The sequence below is a fragment of the Rhinatrema bivittatum genome, chromosome 2, assembly GCF_901001135.1.
Source record: "Rhinatrema bivittatum chromosome 2, aRhiBiv1.1, whole genome shotgun sequence".
NCBI lineage: Eukaryota > Metazoa > Chordata > Amphibia > Gymnophiona > Rhinatrematidae > Rhinatrema > Rhinatrema bivittatum.
Genome location: NC_042616.1, coordinates 69,855,309 through 69,878,073, shown reverse-complemented (window position 1 = coordinate 69,878,073; position 22,765 = coordinate 69,855,309). Strand labels below are relative to the sequence as shown.

General features: G+C 45.0%; 1 protein-coding gene across 11 annotated transcripts in view; it reads left to right on the top strand.

The window, feature by feature from the left end:
* Window positions 1-22,765, top strand: part of OBSCN (obscurin, cytoskeletal calmodulin and titin-interacting RhoGEF) — a 745,212-nt gene that overhangs the window by 541,005 nt on the left and 181,442 nt on the right. For all 11 annotated transcript variants that reach the window (XM_029588301.1, XM_029588307.1, XM_029588308.1 and 8 more), the window contains 2 exons: window positions 4,980-5,147; window positions 14,492-14,594. In XM_029588301.1, the coding sequence (XP_029444161.1) occupies window positions 4,980-5,147; window positions 14,492-14,594 (271 nt within the window). The remainder of the gene's footprint in view (window positions 1-4,979; window positions 5,148-14,491; window positions 14,595-22,765) is intronic.

Genomic DNA, 22,765 nt, shown 5'->3' with positions numbered 1-22,765 from the left:
AGAGCCTCGAAAATCAGTGTCAAGGTTTTCAGTTTTGCTCTGTATGGTTCTGGTAACCAGTGTAGTTTGCACCCCCTGTAACAGCTGCTCATGTGAGTACACTCTACCTATACCTCCCTCAATAGTTGCTTAAATGAGTAGATGCTCCTTGTACCCCTCTCCCAACAGCTGTTTATGTGAGTAGAAAATACCTGCATCCCTCTCTCAATAGCTCCTCATGTGAGTGATACTACCTGCACCCCCTCTGCAACAACTGCTTGATGGACCCTTGGTCTGACCCAGTATGGCATGTTCTTATGAGTAGATAATGCTTTTCTTGCCCCCTCCAAACAGTTGCTCATATGAGTAGATACTACTTGTACCCCCCATCTCCTGTCACGGTCATCTACCTCTAAGGTATACACTGAAAGCTGCAGAAGGCATTAGAGTTCGTTTTCATGGTATGGTAACCAGCACTTGTAATCACAACTCTTAGAGGCATCTGTGGCATCGAAAGACACATAAAAATTGTTGTAAAAAATCACAAGGGCATGAAAAGACACCTGGGACCCAACTTATAAAGGGTTTATATGGGTTCATACATATTCTGCCTGGAGGGTTGGGTGAGAATCTTCTATATCAGGCTGATGTAATACATGTGTCGCCCTGTTCCACCCACGACTAAAACTTTGGGACGTATCTGGGATTGATGGGGCAAGTAGACACCCCATGCTCCCTTCAGTTCTTTCCAAACAAGGAAGAAAAGTTACAGTCTTTCAAGGTCCGTAGACTGTTGGTGATCTTCTTACATCTTCCTGTAAAAATAACACAGTCTGGAGTTGTTCAAAAATAAATCCTTTACTGGAATAACTGATGCAGATGAATAAATTGTGTAGCGTGCACACTGGAGAATCGTACAGTCCATATGGAAAACAAAAGAAAGAACACAGTCCAAAAAATTACAGTCACCTCATATTCTTCACAAATTAGGGTCTTTTTTCCTCTACCACCCACTAGGTCTGAGGTACACATAGAAGAATGAACCCTTTCCCATGGCTCTCCCCTTTTTGGTACCTGTTTTCTGGTGTACATATCTCTGTAGTCTAGTAATATGAATTGGAACAGATGTGCTTCTGCTGATCCTTCCAAGCAGCAATTCTGAAAGTAGATCTCTCAGTCTGGTAGTCCTTACTCTGACTCCAACCAGAAATCCACCCTGCGAACCAAAAGGAAAAATCTTATGAATATAAGAACATAAGAAGTTGCCATACTGGGTCAGACCGAGGATCTATAAAGCCCAGCATCCTGTTTCCAACAGTGGCCAAACCAAGTCACAAGTACCTGGCAAATACCCAAACATTAAATAGATCTCATGCTATTAATGCTAGTGATAAGTAGTAGTTATTCCCTAAGTAAACTTGACTAAAAGTAGTTTATGGACTTCTCCTCCAAAAACGTGTCCAAAGCTTTATTAAACCCAACTAAGCTAACTGCCTTAACCACATCCTCTGTCAATGAATTCCAGAGCTTAATTGTGCATTGAGTGAAAAAGAATTTTCTCTGGTTTTTTTTTTTTAATGTGCTACTTGCTAATTTCTTGGAATGCCTTCTAGTCCTTCAATTATCTGAAACAGTAAACAACTAATTCACATTTACCCATTCTAGACCTCTCATGATTTTGTAGACCTCCAACATATCCCCTCAGAATTGAACAAGTACTCAAGGTGTAGTCTCACCATGGAGCGATACAGAGGCATTATTACATTCTCCGTTTTATTCACCATTCCCTTCCTAATAATTCTTAATAATTCTGTTTCCTTTTTTCACCACCAGAGCACACTGAGCCAACAATTTCAATGTATTGTCCACTATGACGCCTAGATCTTTTTCCTGGGTGGTAACTCATAACATGAATCCTAACACCATGTAACTGCAGCATGGATTATTTTTCCCTTTATGTATCACCTTGCACTTGTCCACATTACATTTCACTGCCATTTGCACACCCAATCTTCCAGTCTCGCAAGTTCCTCCTACAATTCATCACTATCTGCTTGTGATTTAAGTACTCTGAATAATTTTGTATCATTTGCAAATTTGATCACCTCACTCGTCATTCCCCTTTACAGATCATTTAGAAATATATTAAAAATTACCAGTCCAAGTAAAATTGCCTGAGGCACTCCACTGTTTACATCTCTCCACTGAGAAAACTGACCATTTAATCCTACTCTCTGATTCCTGTCTTATAACCAGTTCCCAATCCACTAAAGGACATTGCCTCCTATCCCATGACTTGTCTTAGAAGCCTCTCATGGAGGACTTTGCCAAACACCATCTGAGAAACTAAATACATTACATCTACCAGCTCACCTTTATCCACATGTTTGTTAACCCCTTCAAAAAAGTGAATCAGATTTGTGAGGCAAGACTTCCCTTGGGTAAATCCATGCTGGCTGTGTCACATTAAAACATGTCTATCTATATGTTCTGTGATTTTGTTCTTTAGAATAGTTCCCATGATTTTTCCCAGCACTGAAGTCAGGCTCGCCGGTCTATAGTTTCCGGGATCACCTCTGAAGCCATTTTTAAATATTGATGTTACACTGGCCACTTTCCAGTCTTCATGTACAATGGACAATTTCAATGATAGGTTTCAAATTATTAGTAATAGATCTGGTCCGGGCGATTTGCTACTTTTCAGTTTGTCAACCTGGTCTACTACATCTTCCATGTGCACCGTGATTTGATTCAGTTCATCTGAATCATTATCCTTGAAAACTATCTCCGAAATGGGTATCCCCACAATATCTTCATTTGTAAATACTGAAGCAAAGAATTAATGTAATCTTTCCGCGATGGCCTTATCTTCCCTAAGTGCCCCTTTAACTCCTTGATCATCTAACGGTCCAACCTCATAGTCTTCCTTCTTTGGATATATTTTCTAAAGTTTTTATTACGAGTTTTTGCCTGTACTGCCAACTTCTTTTCAAATTCTCTCTTAGCCTGTATTATCAATGTTTTATATTTAACTTGCCAATTCTTATACTTTTTCCTATTTTCTTCAGATAGATCCTTCTTCCAATTTTTGAAGGAAGTTCTTTTCTCTAAAATAGCCTCTTTCATTTTGCCTTTTAACCAAGCTGGTAGTCATTTGGCCTCCCTTCCACCTTTCTTAATGTGTGGAATATATCTGGTCTGCGCTGCTAAGATGGTATTTTTAAACAATGTCCACGCCGATTGTACACTCTTAACCTTTGTAACTGCACTTTTCAGTTTTTTTCTATCTTCTTCATTTTATCTAAGCCTCCCTTTTGAAAGTCTAGTGCTAGAGCTGTAGATTTACTTATTATCCCACTACCAATCATTAATTCAAATTTGATCATCTTATGATCACTGTTGCCAAGGGGTCCCTCCACCACTACCTCTCTCACCAAATTCTGTGTTCCACTAAGAATTAGATCTCAAATAGCAATCTGTCTTGTTAGTTCCTGAACTGATTGCTCCATGAACCAGTCATTTATTCCATCCAGGAACTTTAACTCTCTAGCATGTCCTGATGTTACATTTACACAGTCAATATTGGGTAATTCAAATCTTCCATTATTACTGCATTGCCAAATTGGTTAGCTTCCCTTATTTCTCTTAGCATTTCAGCATTCATCTTATAATTTTGGCCAGGTGGACGGTAATATACGCCTATCACTATACCCTTCCCCATCACACATGGGATTTCTACCCTTAAAGATTCTACTGTGAATTTAGCCTCTTGCAGGATCTTTATCCTGTTGGATTCTATGCCATCCTGAACATAAAGAGTTACCCCACCCCACCCTGTCATGCAATATAATTTGCTTCTATGGCCAAGTCCATAAGCAAAGCACTTCACGCAGCACTGACTGATGCATGGGGGTATCCTGCACAATGCCGCAGATACTACCATGGGAAGCTCGCTGGGCAGACTGGATAGACTGTCCTTTTCTGCCATCATTTCTATGTTTCTATGTTTTACTCCAGTATAGCACTGTCCCATTGGTTATCCTTCTTCCACCAGGTCTCTGAGATGCCAATTATATCTACCTCTTCATTCAGTGCTATATACTCTAACTCTCTCTTCTTAAGATTTCTGACACTGGCATACAGACATTTCAAAGTATGTTTTTTGTTTGTATTAATAATCTGCTTTTCAGCTGACAGGGATATTTTGGAATCTTTTAACTCAGGTGGCTCTTTACCTATAGGCACATGGAAATGCAAGGAGTAAGGGACTAAATCCCCTTTCACTATTCTTCATGTCTGGTGGTTCTTTCAATTTCAGGAACCTCTTTGAATCCCAAAATAAAATCTCCCTTCTCCCTCTGACCTTGAGCTCAGAACACCATCCCAGGATGAATGATTGGAGGAAAGAACATGAGCCAAACACGAGCAAAACACGAGTTTTGTGAAATTCCGCCTTTCTAGAAACACCTGGCACTGGGGAGTGTCAGGGAACACTGCACCCTCCTACACTCTCTGACCTCATAAAATCAGGGTCTGTCCCCTTTCATATGCCACTACAAGTAAAAAGTGGGAATTTTGTTTGCCACTATTTCTCACAACCTCCCGCCCCCCCCAAAAAAACCCCAGTGCTGTATGCTGTACCTAAATGGCAGCCTCTGATTTTAATGCACACCTAATATTTTTAGTCAAGACATAATGATAAAATTCACTACACTGTGTACACATTTTAGTGCCAAAAGTCTGCTCCTATTCCTTGAGTCATTGCATGGAAATTAAAAGAAAAAATCTGTCTTTCCTTCACTAAGCAAGATGTTCTACTGGATGGTAATTATATTTTGTCGATGAATGTGATGGTGTGTGTGTGTGTGTGTTTTTAAAAGAAGGCAGATTTTCATGCAGTGTGGCGTATTAATTCCCTTTGAGATTATTATACGCATGTCAAGCCTTTTATTCTCTTTTTCTTCCTCCTCGGGATTGATTTTTTTTTTTTTCTTTTTGAGATGGGAAATCGGTGGAGGTGGATCCCCACCACATTATCATCGAAGATCCTGACGGCTCCTGCACCTTGATCTTGGACAACTTGACAGGTGCTGACTCCGGGCAGTACATGTGCTTTGCCACCAGTGCAGCCGGGAATGCCTCTACACTAGGAAAGATCCTTGTTCAAGGTAACGACCGGTTCAGCTTGTCCTGTGCTTGCTTATTCACAATTCGCTTTGTCTTTACAATCTGATCCTCCTGCCACTGCTAATTTTGTCTGCTCACGCACTGTGAAAGCCTCTGTGACTGTGAGTTATTTTGAAATCTTTAGAAAGCTGAAATTATGCCATTTATATTAGACAGCCTGCTTTGAAATGTGTGTTTTCTGTTCTGGTTCTTTCAGTGACTTCTAGCGGTATATTATTCAATGTCTTTGACAGAGGAGGAATTTTCCCCATTTTATATTTCCAGAAAATGATTATCTGCACACATTATAGTTCCAAGATGTGTTTGTCAGTGCACCTATAAGACTTATAAATGCTGTGGGAGTGAAGAAGCAGCAAAGTAGCTGGAGCAGTAGCCTGAGAGGGCTCAAATCCTGCTTCTCTCACTGACATTGCTTGTGACCTTGGGCAAGCCACTTAATTCTCGATTGACTCAGGTACAAACAGATTTTAAGCCCTCTGGGACAGGGAACTAGCTACTGTAACTTTCTTGGATTTAGAAAGGCAAATAGTTAATTCCAAATTAAGGCTTTGTTTATTTTAGTCAAATCTACCTTATCATAAGCATCTTCAGCACCACACACCACCATTTGACTGGCTTTTGGAACAGCTCCCACCTCTTCTTATCTGTTTTGCTAGCCATGTGCTATTCACACATTTCCCATGTAATGCACCTTTTCGAGAACTGGATGCACTTGGCCTAAAGCTCTGAGGTGAAGGTTTAGACAGTGGATGTCACTGTGGGTATTTATGAAATGGAAATCTCTTTCTGTGATTCCTTGACCTCTTCCAAGAGCAATCATACCTTCTGCTGCATGACCCCTAGTAACGGGGGTCCTAATTTCAAACCTATCGACAGTAGCACAGCATGGACGTGCGTAAGTGGACGTGCATAGATATAATGCCAGTATTTTATTTTTTTTGTGTAAAACGGTTTTTTATTGAGTTTTAACAAAGAAAAACAGATAACAGCACAGAGATGGGTTAGTTCAGATCCCTCTCTGTAAGGTGAGTCTTACACCCAATAAGGTAGCCCCCCGCCCCCCACCCCCCCCCCCCACCTCCCTCATTTCCACAGAGTACAGAACAGACATTAATAATTGCGCATTCACAAGAAGTATAGCAATACAATGAGCCCCTGCGTTGCGAGCCCCGTCAATCGTTCAGGACCAGACTGCGTGCTTGGGGAGTAAGCTGCTGGAGATAACAGTTCCACGTATTGGAAAATCTGCGTCGTCTGCCGGGGGAGCCCCGGGCCACCATGCTCTCCATCGTCATCATCGCATGGAAATGATTCCTCCACGCACCAAAAGATGGGGTATCCGAGGAGCGCCAAACCTGTAAGATGATTTTCTTCCCCACACAACATGCCTTTTGGAAAAGTAAGCGAGAGCCAGGATCTCGAACTCGGATTGGGGAAACGCAGCCAAAAAGCACCCACAGGGGTGAAAAAGGTAATGCCACGTCTAGCAGAGCAGACAGGTAATCAACCAGTCTACGCCAAAAGTGGTGCACAGGGGGACATGCCCAAAAAACATGAGACATGGAGCCCACCGCCGCGAGACAGCGCGGGCACTCCGGCGAAGACGCTATTGTTAACTGGTGTGCCCTCTGAGGGGACACATAAGCTCGACATAAAAATTTGAGCTGCATTTCCCGATAATACACGTTCGATGAGATCCTGGATAGACGCCTGAAACATACACGTAAAATAAAACTAGTAATCCAGAACACACCATCCCCGTTCCAGCGTGCAACCAAGGGGGAGCAGACATCTATCAGAGTGTGTTGTTGCAAGGCCTTGTAATAACTAGAAATGGAAGGGGCCCTCAACCTCTCAAAGTGAAAAACAGTATCGAGCGCCACATAAACTGCCAGCTCCTGAGTGTTAGACGGCAAAGCCCTCACATAGTGTCGAACCTGCAAGTAATAGAAGGTGTGTGCGCGCCCCAGCTGATACAGGGCTTGAAAATCCGAGAACTGCATGAACAACCCCTCTCGGGTCCAGAAATGCCCCAGGCATCGTAGATTGGGAACCGGAAGGAAACTCAGCATTACCCTGAAGGGGGAGGAAGTAAGCACAAATTGTGGGGATGCGTAAGAGTTTCACCAACCGACGCCATGTACTCCTCAAGGGTCGGATAAGAGCTGAAGCGTGCAGTAAGGGGGGAAGGTGACCTGCCTCAGCCTGCAGTACATACGACGGGGCCAGCGGGTGCAAGAGAGCCCTTTCCACCCAGAAAGGTGTGTAGTCAGAAGTCTCTATTAACCAATTGCGAAGGATCCGCATGTTGCAGGCTAGATTATATGTAGCGAGGTCCGGGACCCCCAAACCTCCCCCTACTCGCGGGTTCTTTAGCCACTTCAACGGAATCCTGGAATTCCCACCACGCCACAGGAAGCGGCGCATAGCGCTGTCCACCAGGGCTAAGTCCCTATGTTTCAAAAATAACAGCACATTTTGCAAAAGATAGAGCCACTTCGGAAGCAGGGTCATTTTGATAAGTGCGACACGCCCTGCGACTGAAAGAGGCAGACCCCTCCACGCCACCAGCTGGTCCGTAGTGTGGCGAAGAAGGCCCGGGATGTTGGCTTGATAAAGAGACTCCGGGTCGGAGGGAAGACAAACCCCCAAATAACATAAGCTATCTCCCGCCCACTGCAATGGGAAGGGGCCAACCCAGGTATCCCGCAAGGTGGGGGGTAGGCTAAGGCTGCAGATTTGGACTCATTGAGACGGAAGCCAGAGAAGGACCCAAAAATCTCAAGTACGCGCAAAAGGGGCGGCAAGGAGGATTGGGGTTTAGTGATAAAAACTAAGAGATCGTCAGCGAATGCCACATATTTAAAGATGAGAGAGTCCATCCGAATCCCCCGTATCTCCGGTGTTTCATTGATTGCGTGCAGAAGAGGTTCCAACTGTAACAAGAAGAGCAGAGGAGACAAGGGGCAACCCTGTCTAGTACCGCGCGCCACAGGAAAGATATCAGACTGAGAGCCATTAGCTATTATGCGAGCCTTGGGCCCATTGTAAAGCAAGTGGATAGCCTGTAGGAAAAGGCCCTGAAATCCCATACGCCGCAGGACAAAAAAGAGGTAATCCCATTCCACCCTATCGAACGCTTTCTCTGCGTCGAAGCTAATGGCCAGATAAGGGTGGGACATCCACCGACTCATCTTCATGGCCGACAGAATTTTCCGAATATTAGAACTCGCATAGCGCCGACGGACAAAGCCTACCTGATGTTCGCCAATCAAAGATGGGAGACAAACCGCCAATCTGTCCGCCAGAATTTTAGCTAAAAGCTTGTGGTCATAATTGAGCAATGATATAGGGCGATAAGATTCCGGCAAGAGGGGGTCTTTCCCAGGTTTGGGAATCAAAACAATATGGGCCGCATTCTCGTGATCTGGGAAGGAGCCCCGGGCAAGTAACTCAGTAAATGTCGATGCCAAAGGTTTGGAGACAGAATCCTTGAGCAATTTATAAAATTCCGCAGTAAACCCATCGGGCCCCGGGGCCTTAAAATTTTTAGAATAATGAATAGCAATTTGAACTTCCTGTTCGGAGATAGGGGCGTTTAATTGATCCCGCTGTTCCCAAGTCAAACTCGGGAGCGGAAGGTTATCACAGAACTCCTGACAGCGCTGCCCATCCCAACCCTCGGAAGCATAGAGAGAAGAGTAAAACGCCCGAAAACGGGTAAGGATGGCCTGAGTGTCCCTAGCTACCTCGGTCGGGGAAATACGTAGTGCCGGAATAAACCTGCTTGCCCTAGAGGATTTAATAAGATTGGACAGCAGTTTCCCAGCTTTGTTACTATGTTGATAGAGCTGAAACTTATAATAAAGGAAACTTTTTTTGGCCCGTTGGTGAAGTAAGGAATTGAGAGCATGCTGTCGGGATAGGTAAAGGGCACGGGCGTCCGCCGTATTAGACCGGATCAGAGAGGCCCGGGCCTGATGAACCTGGGAGCTCAAGGCCAGAATCCGCCTGTCGAGAGTCCTCCGGCGTTGAGAGACATAAGAGATGATTTCGCCTCTCAACACTGCCTTAGCAGTATTCCAGAAGAGGATGGGATTAGACTCATGGGCTTGATTATGAAGTGCAAAATTGTTCCATTTGACCCTAAGGAATTCGGTGAATTTCTCATCTTGCCCCAAATAGTAAGGGTAGCGCCACTGTTTTGGTAAAGCAGAGGGAGGCATGAGCCCCACGTCCACCCATACCGGGGCATGGTCTGAAATAACAATGCTCTCAATCCCTGCCTCCAAGACACGAGGGAAAGCGTGAACGCTAAGGAGGAAGTAATCGATCCGAGAGAAGGAAGCGTGTGCTCTAGACAGATGCGTGAAGTCTCGTTCAGTAGGATGTAGGGTCCTCCAAACATCCAAAAGGTGGAGCTGAGATTCCAACATGGCTGGGCCGCGGCCCACCCCTGCGTCCCAATCGCGACTACGAGAGGCATCGAGTTGCGCGTCCCTAACAGTGTTAAAATCGCCCCCTATGATTAGAGTGTCAGACAAATATGGGATCAGATGAGAATACAACCCACGATAGAAACGGGGGTCGTAGATATTGGGCGCATATATATTACAAAGCACCACTGTGTGATTAAAGAGCTCCGTGACCACAATAAGAAAGCGCCCCTGGGGATCTTTAATTTCCGCACGGATAGTAACAGGAAGGCATTTATGGAATAAAATAGCCACCCCTGCCGACTTAGTGGAGGCCGAAGCATAGCGGACCTCTCCCACCCAAAGGCGGCGCAACTTCTCGTGTTCAACATCGGTGAGGTGGGTCTCCTGTAGGAACGCCACCTTCGCAGAGTGCTTGTTTAGTAAAGAGAGCACTTTAGTACGTTTGATGGGGGAATGCAAGCCGCAGACATTCCAAGAGACAATCCTAGTGGAATTACTCATGGGCAATAGAAACGTCATAGTGGGGAAAGTGGTTTCGGCCAAAGTAAGCGACAGGGGTCCTCCCAGCCAAGACCCCCCCCCGCATAACCTCCAGCAGCAGGCGCAATGCCAAGTCCACACACAGTCATCCGTCTATGTCTGTCCAAATAGGGTAATGTCCTCCCCCCCCTCCCCCCCTCCCCTCCACTTCCACCGCTTACCCAATAGGATCCCAGCAACTGCCCACACGAGTGAAGTGAAATCACTGACAGCCAGAAATGTACGGGACAGTAGCGATGATGCAAACAACCCCCACCCCTCAACCCCTCCTCCCGTCTTCCCCCCCATTCCCTCCCCCTCCAACCCCCATAAGGCCCCCCCCCCATCCCCCCAATTCCTCCAAACCATACCCTCCACTTGGAGAGCGTAGAGATCCGCATCGACGTGACCAGGCCTGCCTCATGGTCAACAATTAAGTCGAATGCCCCACACAAGAACATGCAATAGGGCCATTACAATGGGTCCCCACCGGAGCAGGTAATAAAAAACATGCCATAACAACACAAGGCTAAAGGGAAATGTAACCCCATCTCCCACCCGCTTACAAACCAAAAATGAATATATACAAAAAAAAAGGTCCCGGAAGCAAATGTGGGCTCCCTCCAGAAACCAGAGCCTTCAGGGTATGATAAATCGTAGAAGAGAACAGTATCTAAAAAAGGAAAAAAAACCCTGCCGGATTGAGTCTCCAAGTGGGCATAACCCTGAGAGAGAAAAGAAAAAAAGAACACAGGGCCCCGGTAAGCACCTAGGGGGTAAACAAAATGGCCGAAAATAGCGCCCGATGTCCAGGCACGGACAGCCTTCCGTAGCAGGCACCATAAGGACAAAACAAAAAAAACCAAAAAAAAAAACTCTCTGCCGCTAAATAATGTGTTCAGGCTTGCAGTCCTCGTCTCTCGGGGCGCACAATACTGCCCGAGTGGGAAAGGAGGGTCCAAATCTCAAAAAGGTTGCCAAGACTCCGGAACGAAGAACAAAAAAAAAACGAAAAAAAAAGAAAATGGCAGGTGGGTGTTCAATAGGTCCCCATGTCTTAGGAGAACGAAGGTAAACCACAAAAAATCATCCGAGGAGCGCTGACTGCGCACGGACTGAGAAAAGTTGAGAAAAGAAAAAAAAGCTGATTCTCACCCAGCAGCTAATAGACCATTCGCCTCCAGGAAGTCTTGTGCCGCGGCCGGGGTATCAAACATATGGGGTTTATCAGCATGCCACAGGCGGAGACGAGCTGGGTAAAGGAGAGAGAATTTAATGTCGCGGTTATGTAGGGTCGTGCATAGCGGGGAAAATCGCCGGCGTGCCTCTGAGACGGCCACCGAAAAGTCTTGAAACAGGCGAATGGAGTGATCCTGGTAAGTCAGCTGAGGTTTATTACGGGAGGCCCGCCAGACTTCCGCCTTATGAGCGGAGTTAAGGATCTTAGCTATGACTAGGCGGGCCCGCCCCGAGTTACTTGACCTGGACCCCAAACGATGGGCTCTCTCGACGACCAACTTCCCACGCAAGTGCGGCAGATCCAGGGCCGTCGGCAGCCAGTCCTCCAGTAGCGAGCATAGCGATCTCTCTGCGATTTCTTCGGGGAACCCCATAAACCGCAGGTTGTCCCTGCGGGTCCGGTTCTCCAAATCTTCTATTTTCTGCGTGAGGGCCGCTATGGTTTTCGTGTGCGACGCCAGGCTGGTAGAGGCCGCCCCCGCCCCATCCTCCAGCTCGGACACGCGGGATTCCATCTGATCTAGCCGGGGGTGCAATGCCGCTATGGAGTCTCGAACCTCCCCAAGCTCCGAATGCAGTAGGGACCACTTTTCATCAAGGGCTTCCTTGATCGCCGCTTTAATCTCCGAGACCGTGAGTGCAGGAGGGTCAGCAGCAGACTCCCCCTCGCCAGCAGTCGCCATCTTGGCGTCGGGGGCCCGCGGTTTTTCCTTCTCTCTCCGTCCGCTTTTCGTAGTCATGCCCGGCGAAGTCCGACACCAGGTACGAATGGTGGACATACAATAGATAGCAGTAGATGGCCCTGTTAGAGTCAAGAGCAATGTGTGCGATCAGATGGGCCACGATAGCGAGGCAGGCCTGGGAGCCAGTGACTTTCACGTCTTGCCGGCTCAGCATATCACGTGATCCAGTATTTTATAAACTGGACGGTGGGAGCTGTGCAGGTGATAAACTACTGGATATTTCTGCTCCGAAAGTATGCGTGCACGTTCCGGTACATGTGAATATTTCCAGTGCAAGAAAATGCATACTTTCTCTACCCATTTTATAAATATACATGCATATATCACGCACGAAGTAATCATGCAAATAAACACCCAGAATTAAACACAGAATACCTTTACTTTAAAGTACGCACAAGTACGTGAAATCACCAGTTCTCCAATACCTCCACCAGCTCTCCCAGTCCTCCAGTTCACCTAGACCCTCTAGCTCATCACACTGACCCCCACCACTTCACCCACATTTTCCAACCAAAAATTGCAGACAAAAGACAAGTTGGATTTCACTTGCACCAGTCAATTAGCAGATGTAATATTTAGAAATAAGTTCAGTAATGTGTACATGTATATATCCTTCAAAATAGCAACTTCCATGCCTACTTCTGAACCCTGCCCCAGAATGACCCAGTCCACCCTCTATTTGCCCTGGTAAAATGTACGCGCACAACCAAAAATACATGCGGACTCTCGACATTTGGAAAATAACATGTGCGCATGTACAGTACATGCTACTTTTACATGTGAAACACCTTTGAAAATTGACTCCTGAGGTTGTAATATTAGATTCTACCCATCTGGTATCCCTTCCTCAAGTCATCATTCTCAGCCCTTCTTTCCTCCTGCCATTGATACCGCAATGGCATCTCCTACATCCCGCTTCAAAAGGCTCCTTTTAGTCGTCTTTGCTAAAGATGTGCTAACTCTCCCTTAAGTGAAAGTGAACCAGATATATTTAGCTTTGTTTGCCAAATGATTTAATGAAAAAATGCTTGATGAAACGGGCACAAATGATGACATTTGCAGCAGGATAATTGTGGGCAGACTGCAGAGAATGCTACAAAATGGTTGTGAGAGAGTGCAGATCTAGTAAATTACTGATGTTTTCTGCAGTTTGTGGCCCGTTCTTTCCCATTAATATCTCTAGACCTCTGGCAAATCTATTCCATACAATTACATTTTCATGGCTTACATGTCCTTAAGCTTTGCTTATTTAAAGGGAGACTAGCTGTTTGGTCATGAAGTTTGTTGCAATTTGGAGAAACCCATGAATGTTTTTGAAATTGGATTCAGTGAAAAGAAAGGAGTTGAGAACAAATCATTTTTCGTTCTGAATCGGAATCAGTGAGTTACTGGAGTTAACTGAGCTATTGCCTTTACCTTCTCCTAAGGCGGCTGAACTGCAATCTATAAGAAACAGAGCCTTTGCCTCTATATGCCCTAAATACTGGAATGAGCTGCTTAGCGAGTCCAGGGTGATAAAATATCTTTTGGTTTCTGGAAGGCAAAGAAAATTCCCGTTTCAGTCTGCTTTTGCATAAAGCTGCATTTGCTCCTCAGATTTACTCTGTGGTAGAGAATGATTATGTCTCTGTCCGTAACAGGCTGGTAGCTGGAGGTGAGAAACCTAACTGTTTGGGAGGGAGAGGTGGTTGGAATAGTTTTTATTTTATTTTTCTGATCTGGTCTTGTGGTGGGAAGAGGAAAGGGTGAAGTATGATGATTAGATGAATAGTGGGGGGTTGGGATGGTTTCCAGTTATGGTGGAGTTTGGACTGCCATCGTTTTTAGAGTGATGCACTTACGTTCTGATTTAGGTTTCTAGGCGTTTGCCGTTTTATTATTTGCTGTATCTATTGCATTACATGCTTTCTAGTTCCAACTCGCTTCACTCATTCCCTGTTTTGACTGAGGCGAGGAAAAAAAGAAATACAAATTAAAAAAAAAAACAACCCCGAATCCCAGATCGCCGCGTTGAAAGTTTCCAGATTGTGATCTGTGCTGGCTGATGACTGCTTGGCCCGTCGTCAGTTCTAGTGAGCCAGCGAGGCCCTGAAGCAGCCGCCAGCTGCCCCTCCTCCCCAAGCCCCTCGTCTTCCACCCTTTTCTGCTGCAGTCGCCTGCTCTTGTCCTCCTGCCGTCAGAGACCACGGCTCCTGCTCTGACACTGTGCAACACTGAGCAAGCCCATGTGCCTTCCCTTTCTCCTAAATATCAGCCAGCGGCCTAGTAAGAAATGTGAAACCTACTTCTCTGTTATGTGTGCATGACTGTGCTTCTAGATATGCTGAGGCTGAATGCTGGCTGCATGCCTGGATGGTTAACCAAGCCTTCTTCTTCCATCTTCAGTGCCCCCTCGGTTTGTGAACAAGGTGCGAAATGCTTATTTTGTGGAAGGTGAAGATGCTCAGTTTACCTGCACCACTGAAGGAGCACCGCAGCCACAGATTAGGTCAGTTCTCGGCTATGTTTTTACACAAGCAAATCATGGGGATCACAAACGTTCGGAAACGAGACAAGCCTCGGAGGGGTTGTTCCAAAGGTAGCACTCCCAGTCTTTGGAAAAGAGAGGTAAAGAGGATTACCATATATGTTGCTATTGTATATCCCCCCCCCCCCCCCCCCCCCGGCCCTCAGCACCTGTGTTTCAGGTTCCCCTACAGTCATCGCCATCCTAAACTCAGGGCGCGCTGTATAAGCTGGGAGGAAAGTTAGTGTGGAAGATGAAGAACCTGTGGGTTTATTTGTTTAGCATTTTTTATTATCTGCGGATTTCCAGAACTTAGTTCACTGCGGAGATCCTCAGACTTCGTACCTTGCAGACCCCAGAAAGAGGCACCGAGCAACAAGGAGGAGGGGAAAGGGCACAGGTGGAACTAACCTCACTTAGAAGATTAGGATCCCAGTGAGATGAATGATTGCTGATTGCCTCAACCAAAAAAATGCTCGTTTTTTTTTTCCTATTTAAGATGCCATTTTAATAAAAAATTATGAAAAAATCAGGTATTATATTTGGAGGCTATTATGATCCTTGATTTCTTGTTTGCCATGTTATACTGCGTGTAGTACCACTTCTGTTGGTTTTTGAGACGGTACGGGTCACACTCAGTCCCGGAGTTACGTCCCTGCACACAGTCACATGTCCAAAACAGCTCTGGGGCATGGATTCTCTGAAAGACGGGAAGAATAGCCTCCAGGGACCAAGGCATAGAGGGAAATCTCCTGCTCTCTGGGTACATTCACAGTCTCTTTGGGGATGTTCGGTCCATGTGCCAATAATTATGTTGGACACTTGCGTGGGGTGTTCCAAAAAAAACAAATTTTACTGTAACGGGGCCATCAATGGTCATCAGTTGGCACCAAATACATCGTCTCACGTTTACATCCATAACTGGTCGATATTTTTTTCGTCACTCGGGGTGTCTGGCATTAGGATAACCTCTCCTCCCAGGTTTTGGAAGTATGGCTCTTAGCATTTTAGGGGTGCCTTAGCTAGAAATGGGTCTCCTTTCTCCAGGTAAAAAAAAAAAAAAAGACCTGAGATTACAGATATTCTCACAAGCTCCAGTCCTCACGGTTCTCTCTGTTCCTGGGGGTGGACTCTCAGGTGGGGGGGTCTCCAGATGTACGACTTTGTGCTCCTAACACTCTCCTCTGATATGTCACTGGATCCTTCTGGTTGAAAGCACAAAGCATCAGCACAGTCAGGGAAAATCTTCTCTCCTTTCTCTTGGGCAGGAAGGGATAAGGTAAACTTCTTCCCAAAACTAAAAAGGACAAAATTCTTCTCTGTTATCAAAAAACCAAACTGTCCTGTGGTGAGTCACAACGATCCATCCACATGTGGTGAGATGGAAGCAGCAGATCTTCTCTCCCATGACCTTCCCTGGGCAGGAGTGTGACCTCCCAGAGTCAGGAGCAAGGATTCACAAATCAGCTGTTAAAAATGGTGGCAAACCCTTCCGGTCAGATGAAGCAGAAAGCATGCAAGGCAATTCCTCCTTCTCCCTCCCAGGCTGAAATGGCCATGAGACCTAGTCACAGGATCAGGGGAGCCACAAAACGTATGTAACCCATCACAGGACACCCCTGAAGACCACACCTCAAATTAGGGATTTAGGGGGTCATTTTCTAACGGGATCGCGTGCGATAGATAAATCGGGGCGGAGTTGGGGCGGCGTTGGCACCGGAAGAGAAGGAGTCAGGCAGCACCGGGGCGAAAACAGTGGAAACGTCGCTGGCAGCGAAAAGGTAAGAACCCTTATCGCTGCCAGTAGCGCGCCCAATAGCACCACCTTTTACGATGGCGCTATTGGGTACAAAAGCCGGCAGCGATAACACCGCGGGGGGTGCGATCACTGCCGGCTTTCGCAGGCCCGCCCCCCGTTACCGACGGATTCTCTAAGGTCTGTGACCTTAGAGAATCCAGGCTTGAGCTTGTAAAATCCTCTCCTAATGTTAATGCAATTTGATATCCAAGATTCCCTGCCAGGGGAGGGGGGAGGGGTTATATTCTAGGCCTTAGCATTGCTCACATTTAATTCAGTACTGAAGTTGTGTATACAGCAGTAATAATCACACTGATTTGGTTTCCAACTTTACTTTTACTGATTAAAGATGGTAAGTTAATAAAAATGTTCAGTTACAAGTTCTTATTCTTTATAGTTTGTTTACAGCTTTAATTCTCTTAATAAAGCTGCATCTTTAAGCTTCCAATAAATGTATTATGATACTGAAGTCAACTGAATCTTTTATCCGTGATCCAATTAGTGAGGTACTTTTGGAGCTTCCTCCTAGAATTTGGTGGATAGGATAATATCTCCCAATTTAGATGTTTTTATTAGAGATGTGCTTTGGGTAAAAATTTCATGTCGGGCTTCGTTTCGGGGCCCCCCTGTGGGAATTTCGTTTTTCCCGTGGTTTGGGTTTTTATTTTATCGGGGGCCCTGATTTTCAGGTTAGAACGCACTATCGGGAGTTACTGCATGCTAACTCCCGTTAGTGCACGCTAACTCCCGACAGTGTGCACTAACCTGGCAGAGTTAGTGTGCACTATCGGGAGTTAGCACGCACTAACGCGAGTTAGCGCGCACTAACTCAAAAATTAATTTTTTCCGAAATTTCGGAAAAAATGCAATCGTTTTTCAGTTCTCCCTAACCATTCTGAATTAGGCAATTTCATTGACATTGCCTAATTCGGGAAAAATGATTGCACATTCCTAGTTTTTATTCAAAATCCCATTCCTCATACTTGTAATCCAGTTATTTAGAGTTCTTACTCCTTCTCCTTACTTCTCTGATGGTACTGGGAGGGTACCTCCATGCTCCTCTTTTCAAAATCTTGATGATATAGATGTCATTAACACCGGATGGGTGCTACACCTCTCTCCCCAGGAAGAGACCCAGATCCTTAGCTGAACCACACAGCCCTAGGGTACTCAAGAGTACTCAGGTAGGGTGTAAAAATAAACCTTGAAAAAAGGGAACTGAAAATAGAGAAATAAAAGGTGGAACAATTTCCTTCTCCAAAACCAAAATAGTTCCAAAAAGGCATATTAAAGGTAGGCATAGGCACCCTTTCTTCTTTTTCATATCCAGGCCTCATCCTTAGAGGCCCAAGGGTCCTTCCCTAAGAAAACAAATACAACAGGCATTAGCTTAATCAGGCTGAGACAGTAAGAAATACGGGAGAGCGGGCGCTCCATGTTGAGCGCCTGCTCTCCTGACGCGCGTCCAGTATAAGGGGTAATAGACACGTGTTGAAAACACGCAGCCAAACACATGCTAAACGGTGCATACTGTATTGGCCTGAATGTTGTGCTGCCTCTGCCAGGGATAACTAAAAAGTCAACACCTTAAACTGGTGGCATGGCTCTGGGGACTCCTCATTCCTGTCTCTCGCATGGGGGAGCTAAAACTCACAATAATACTGCTCCTGTTCCCCAATGACAAATATAATAATCCTCTTTAATATAGATTCTATAGGATCTCTACAAATACAATAGATTCCACTCATTAGAAACTACCTTAAAAATGCCCCACCACACTCTATCACCTCCTACAGTTATGGAGGCAGGAGATACCAATTCCAGCATCCTCACAGGAGGTGCTGTTAAAAATGGTATACTCCCCTCCTATCTCCTAACCTGTAACTCAAGCTAGGGTCATCTAGTGGAGATCCCAAGGGGCCTCTACAGGTAAGTAAAAAATATATTGATTTTTAATGCCTTCAAACCTGCTCTGGCTTCTGAGTGGAATTTCTGGAGTGGTAAACATGGATTTTAGCCACAAGACATTTTCTGAAATGTTTTAGATTCAAGAAGTTATCAAGAAAACAGACAGAGGCAGTAGTAAAATCTATGTTATTTGTAGCCCAGATGTGCTTTACTGCATAGACAGATATATATATATATATATATAGGGGTTTTTTTCCCATAGGGGAAGGTGGAATTAAATCTTCAAAATCTTTCAGTACATCTTTACTCAGTGTGTCCTTCAATTAGAACCTTCACACGATTACTGTTTATTCCCAGGGGCTTTTATTTATTGCAGATAATCACAAAAAATGTATTTATCTCCATTCAAAGTCAGTTGCATCAGATGGTATTTTTACTCCTCTTACCCTGCTCCTCTGCTCTAGAAGGCAGATTGTTCATACTTTCTCAGCCTTAATATGGAATAGAAAAGATGCCCCGTCTTCTAAAACAGCCCTGAGTGATGTGCCACACAGGGAGTTATTTCTAATGGTATGGCATCCTCAGGATACTACTGAAATACTCGGGATGTTCACAAGAGCACACAGGCTAGGCCACTGGGACTCACTTGCCCACATGCATCTTACTCACTGGTCCTGTGGTAGAACAATTTAGGATGTTGGTGAGTTCCATATATAAACTAGCCTTAACCATGCCAGAGTATCTAGATTTACTCCTCTCCAGGGCCAGTGCAGGAGTATTAGGCACCGTAGGCAAATCGTTATCCTTGTACCCCTCCCCTTACCCCCATTAACTTTCAAACCCATAGGCCATCCTCCCCCTGAGATTTTGATAATTAAACATTTAACAACCCCCTACCACCAGCCCTTAGTGGGATGCATTGAAAGAACATAAGAACATAAGAAATTGCCATGCTGGTTCAGACCAAGGGTCCATCAAGCCCAGCATCCTGTTTCCAACAGAGGCCAAACCAGGCCACAAGAACCTGGCAATTACCCAATCACTAAGAAGATCCCATGCCACTGATGCAATTAATAGCAGTGGCTATTCTCTAAGTAAATTTGATTAATAGCCGTTAATGGACTTCTCCTCCAAGAACTTATCCAAACCTTTTTTGAACCCAGCTGCACTAACCACATCCTCTGGCAACAAATTCCAGAGCTTTATTGTGCATTGAGTTAAAAAGAATTTTCTCCGATTAGTCTTAAATGTGCTACTTGCTAACTTCATTGAGTGCCCCCTAGTCCTATTATCCGAAAGTGTAAATAACCGATTCATACAGTTCCCAGGGCTGTCCATTACTGTCCCAGAGCTCTCTTTCACTCAAACAGGCCTCACAGCAGCTCCTGGGCCCCTAGTGCAGTAGTGGGCAACACAGCCTCTAGCATTAAACTTTTACCCCACTCTCTCTTTCTGGTCACTGAATACTCACAGTAGACGAGTCTTCTGGTAGGAAAGACAGACTGGAAAACCAGTGGTGGTGTTCAATAGAAAAAAACTTTAACTTCAAAAGGATGCAAAAGATTGCAAATATCATAAATAGCAAGATGAAAATCATGACAACAAAAGTTGTGCCACATCTACTCTCTCTCCTTTCTGGAACTGAACCAGTATCCTCTTCCAGAATCCCATTCCCCTGAAGGGTAGAGTAATTCTTTTCAACAACCAGCATCCAAACAAAGGCAGTATTGAAAAATCCCTTTGTTCAAAAATAGATGTCTCTAAAAATATTCTCCTAGTAGTTCTTAGAAAAATCAGCAGCCTGCCTTACCCAAGGTTTATTGGTCGTGGAATAAACAGCAAACTTTCAATTACTACATTAGAGGATACTGGCCTTTCTGCAAAACTGGTCTCAAAAACCTCCAAAGCTTCTTCTCAAAACTTATCCCCACAGATCCTAACCCTTTTCTGTTAACTGGGTGCAAAGGTGAAAACCAGGGACCCAGCCCTTTTAAAAACTCACTCCTCCCCAACACCTCTTGGTCAATCCACCAGGGAGCAGAAAGACCTCCCGATCAATCCCCTGTAGCAGAAGGAAAATCTTTTTCAGATGCTCAAGGGGATGGCAAAAAGCAGAAGGAGTACACCAAAAAAGCAAAGCCCTTAGATGCTGAAAAAAAACCAGGGCAAAATACTAGCAGGGTCTACAAACAAAATCGTCCTGATGACCACAGCACCCCTCCCAGAATAATCTTGTAATATAGGGAGGACAATTTTCAAAATCCATTTATACCGGTAAATACCAATTTCTTTGTTAACAACTAGGGGTAAATTATCCATGACAAATGGGTGATGTCATCCAGTGGCATCAAACGGACCCATATTTCTAGTTCATGCGCAGGAATTCCCATGCATGAACTGCCTCTTGAGACCCTCAGCCTTTTTATGTCCAAGCTTCCGCATAGAAATGTACCCTCTCTCTTACCATTTTTCTCTCTGCCTTTTGGTTTCCTCATTGTCATTTTGCTTTATGCTTCACTGCCTTGGCAAACAGTGCTGTATAGTGCTCCCAAAAAAAAAAAAAAGGAAAATTCCTAGGATGTCCATTTCCAAGACCACGCTCAGTGGCATCAAAGATTGTGTCTGTGGCTGCAGATGTCCATCACTGATGGCCATGACATTTGCTACAAGATTCTGGGTCTTGCAATCCCAATACATCAAATTCTTCAAGACCTGCAAATGAGTGTGTGAGACAATCCATCCTCCTGCCCCCTCTGCCCTCTGGTAGCCAGGAAGCTGAATTTCAAGTACAGAGTACAACAGGCTCCGGGCTTTGGTGTAATCCAAGTGACCCACCTGTCAATTGTGGTGGAGTCAGGTTTGAAGTGGGCTAGGAAGACCTGGATCTTTTCCAACACATCCCCGGGTAAGGAACCCAGGTTCCTGGGCAACTTTGAAAAGAAAATATTTCAGAGCTTGAGGTTGAATGCCTGCATTGTGGCAGGTGTTAAATGTTATATAGTTCAATATTTGTATGACTGCATCAACAAGCTGAAGCTCCTCATGGAATCCCTGGACATGGAACAAGAGGATTACCACCAGGTTCTCTTGGATGCAGAAGAGTGTGAGAATCACCTTTTCTAGACAGTGTATGAATCTTTTGACACAGAGGCTAGGTTTTCTGCAGTGGCCATTGGGGGACGTTGAATGGCCTGGTTAAGAGCAAGTGGCCCATAGGAAGACATCCATGACAAGTTGACTGATGTTCCACATTCTGGTGACAGTCTCTATTGGGACAAAGTCAGAAAAACCATTGCCCAAATTAAGGCGCAGTATGTGGTTATCCAGTCCCTTTCAGGAGGCACTGACCAGCCTTTTACCTTCTGGTATCCATACTTAGCACATAAGCAGTCCTTCTTTCAGAGATGCCCCTTTCGTGAATTTCACCGACATATTGTTTCACTTGCACTGCCTTTAGCTAGAGGATGTACATGCAAGAGACTTTAACCTAAGGCGCCACACCAGTCTCAACCTAAGCTGGGGCCTAGTTTTTGATGAGCTTCAGATCTCAGACCTCGACTTCTCTGTTAGGGGAGAAGAATCCAGCTGTTCCCTGACAGATTGAGGAATTCTGTTATTGTTTGTGCTTCTTTCAACATCCTTCATCAATGTTTGGCCTTCAAGCCAGATCTCTTTCTCAGTAAACCCGACTTCATCTTGATGTGGTCACTCATTCAGCAGGAGATAGAACTTGACCCTTCCAAAAAACATGACAAGGGTTTCTATTCCACTATTTTCTTTTCCCCGAGAAGTCAGGAGAAATAAGATATATCCTGATTTACAACACTGAACAATAGCCTGATAAAGGAGAAGTTCAAGATGAACATCCTTCCATTATTCTACCTTTTATCAAAGCAGAAGACTGGATGTATGCTCTGTATCTAAAGGATGCATATGCTCACATCCCCATCCAGCCTGTTCACTGGAAATTCCTCAGGGTCACGGTGGAGTGCACATCCTACCAATATAAGGTTCTACCATTCATCCTCTCAGTGGCTCCACAAATTTTCACGAAATGCTTGGCAGTAGTGGTAATAAACCTCCGTCACTAAGGAATATTTTTATTCCCATACGTGGAATGATGGCTAGTAATGAGACTGTCTCAAGTGTGGGTGCTAGACTGTGTTGAATATGGAGGCATAGAACACACTTGAGGCAGCTTTCATCGCAGGCAGGAAGAGAAGGGGTGAGCCCTCACGAGGCTCTTCCTTTTATTGTACATTCATACAAAGGCAGATGATGTGTCATTACATGATTGGCTACTTTCCCATAGCAACAGACGAGTCCCTACACTATTGGCTTTGGCTCAGGGGGTGTGCACGGATCATCTCATTGGCTGCTGAAATCTATACCTCCTGACTTTGTCCTGCCTCTGACTAAGGAACACCCAGCCCTACTTTCAGGCTAT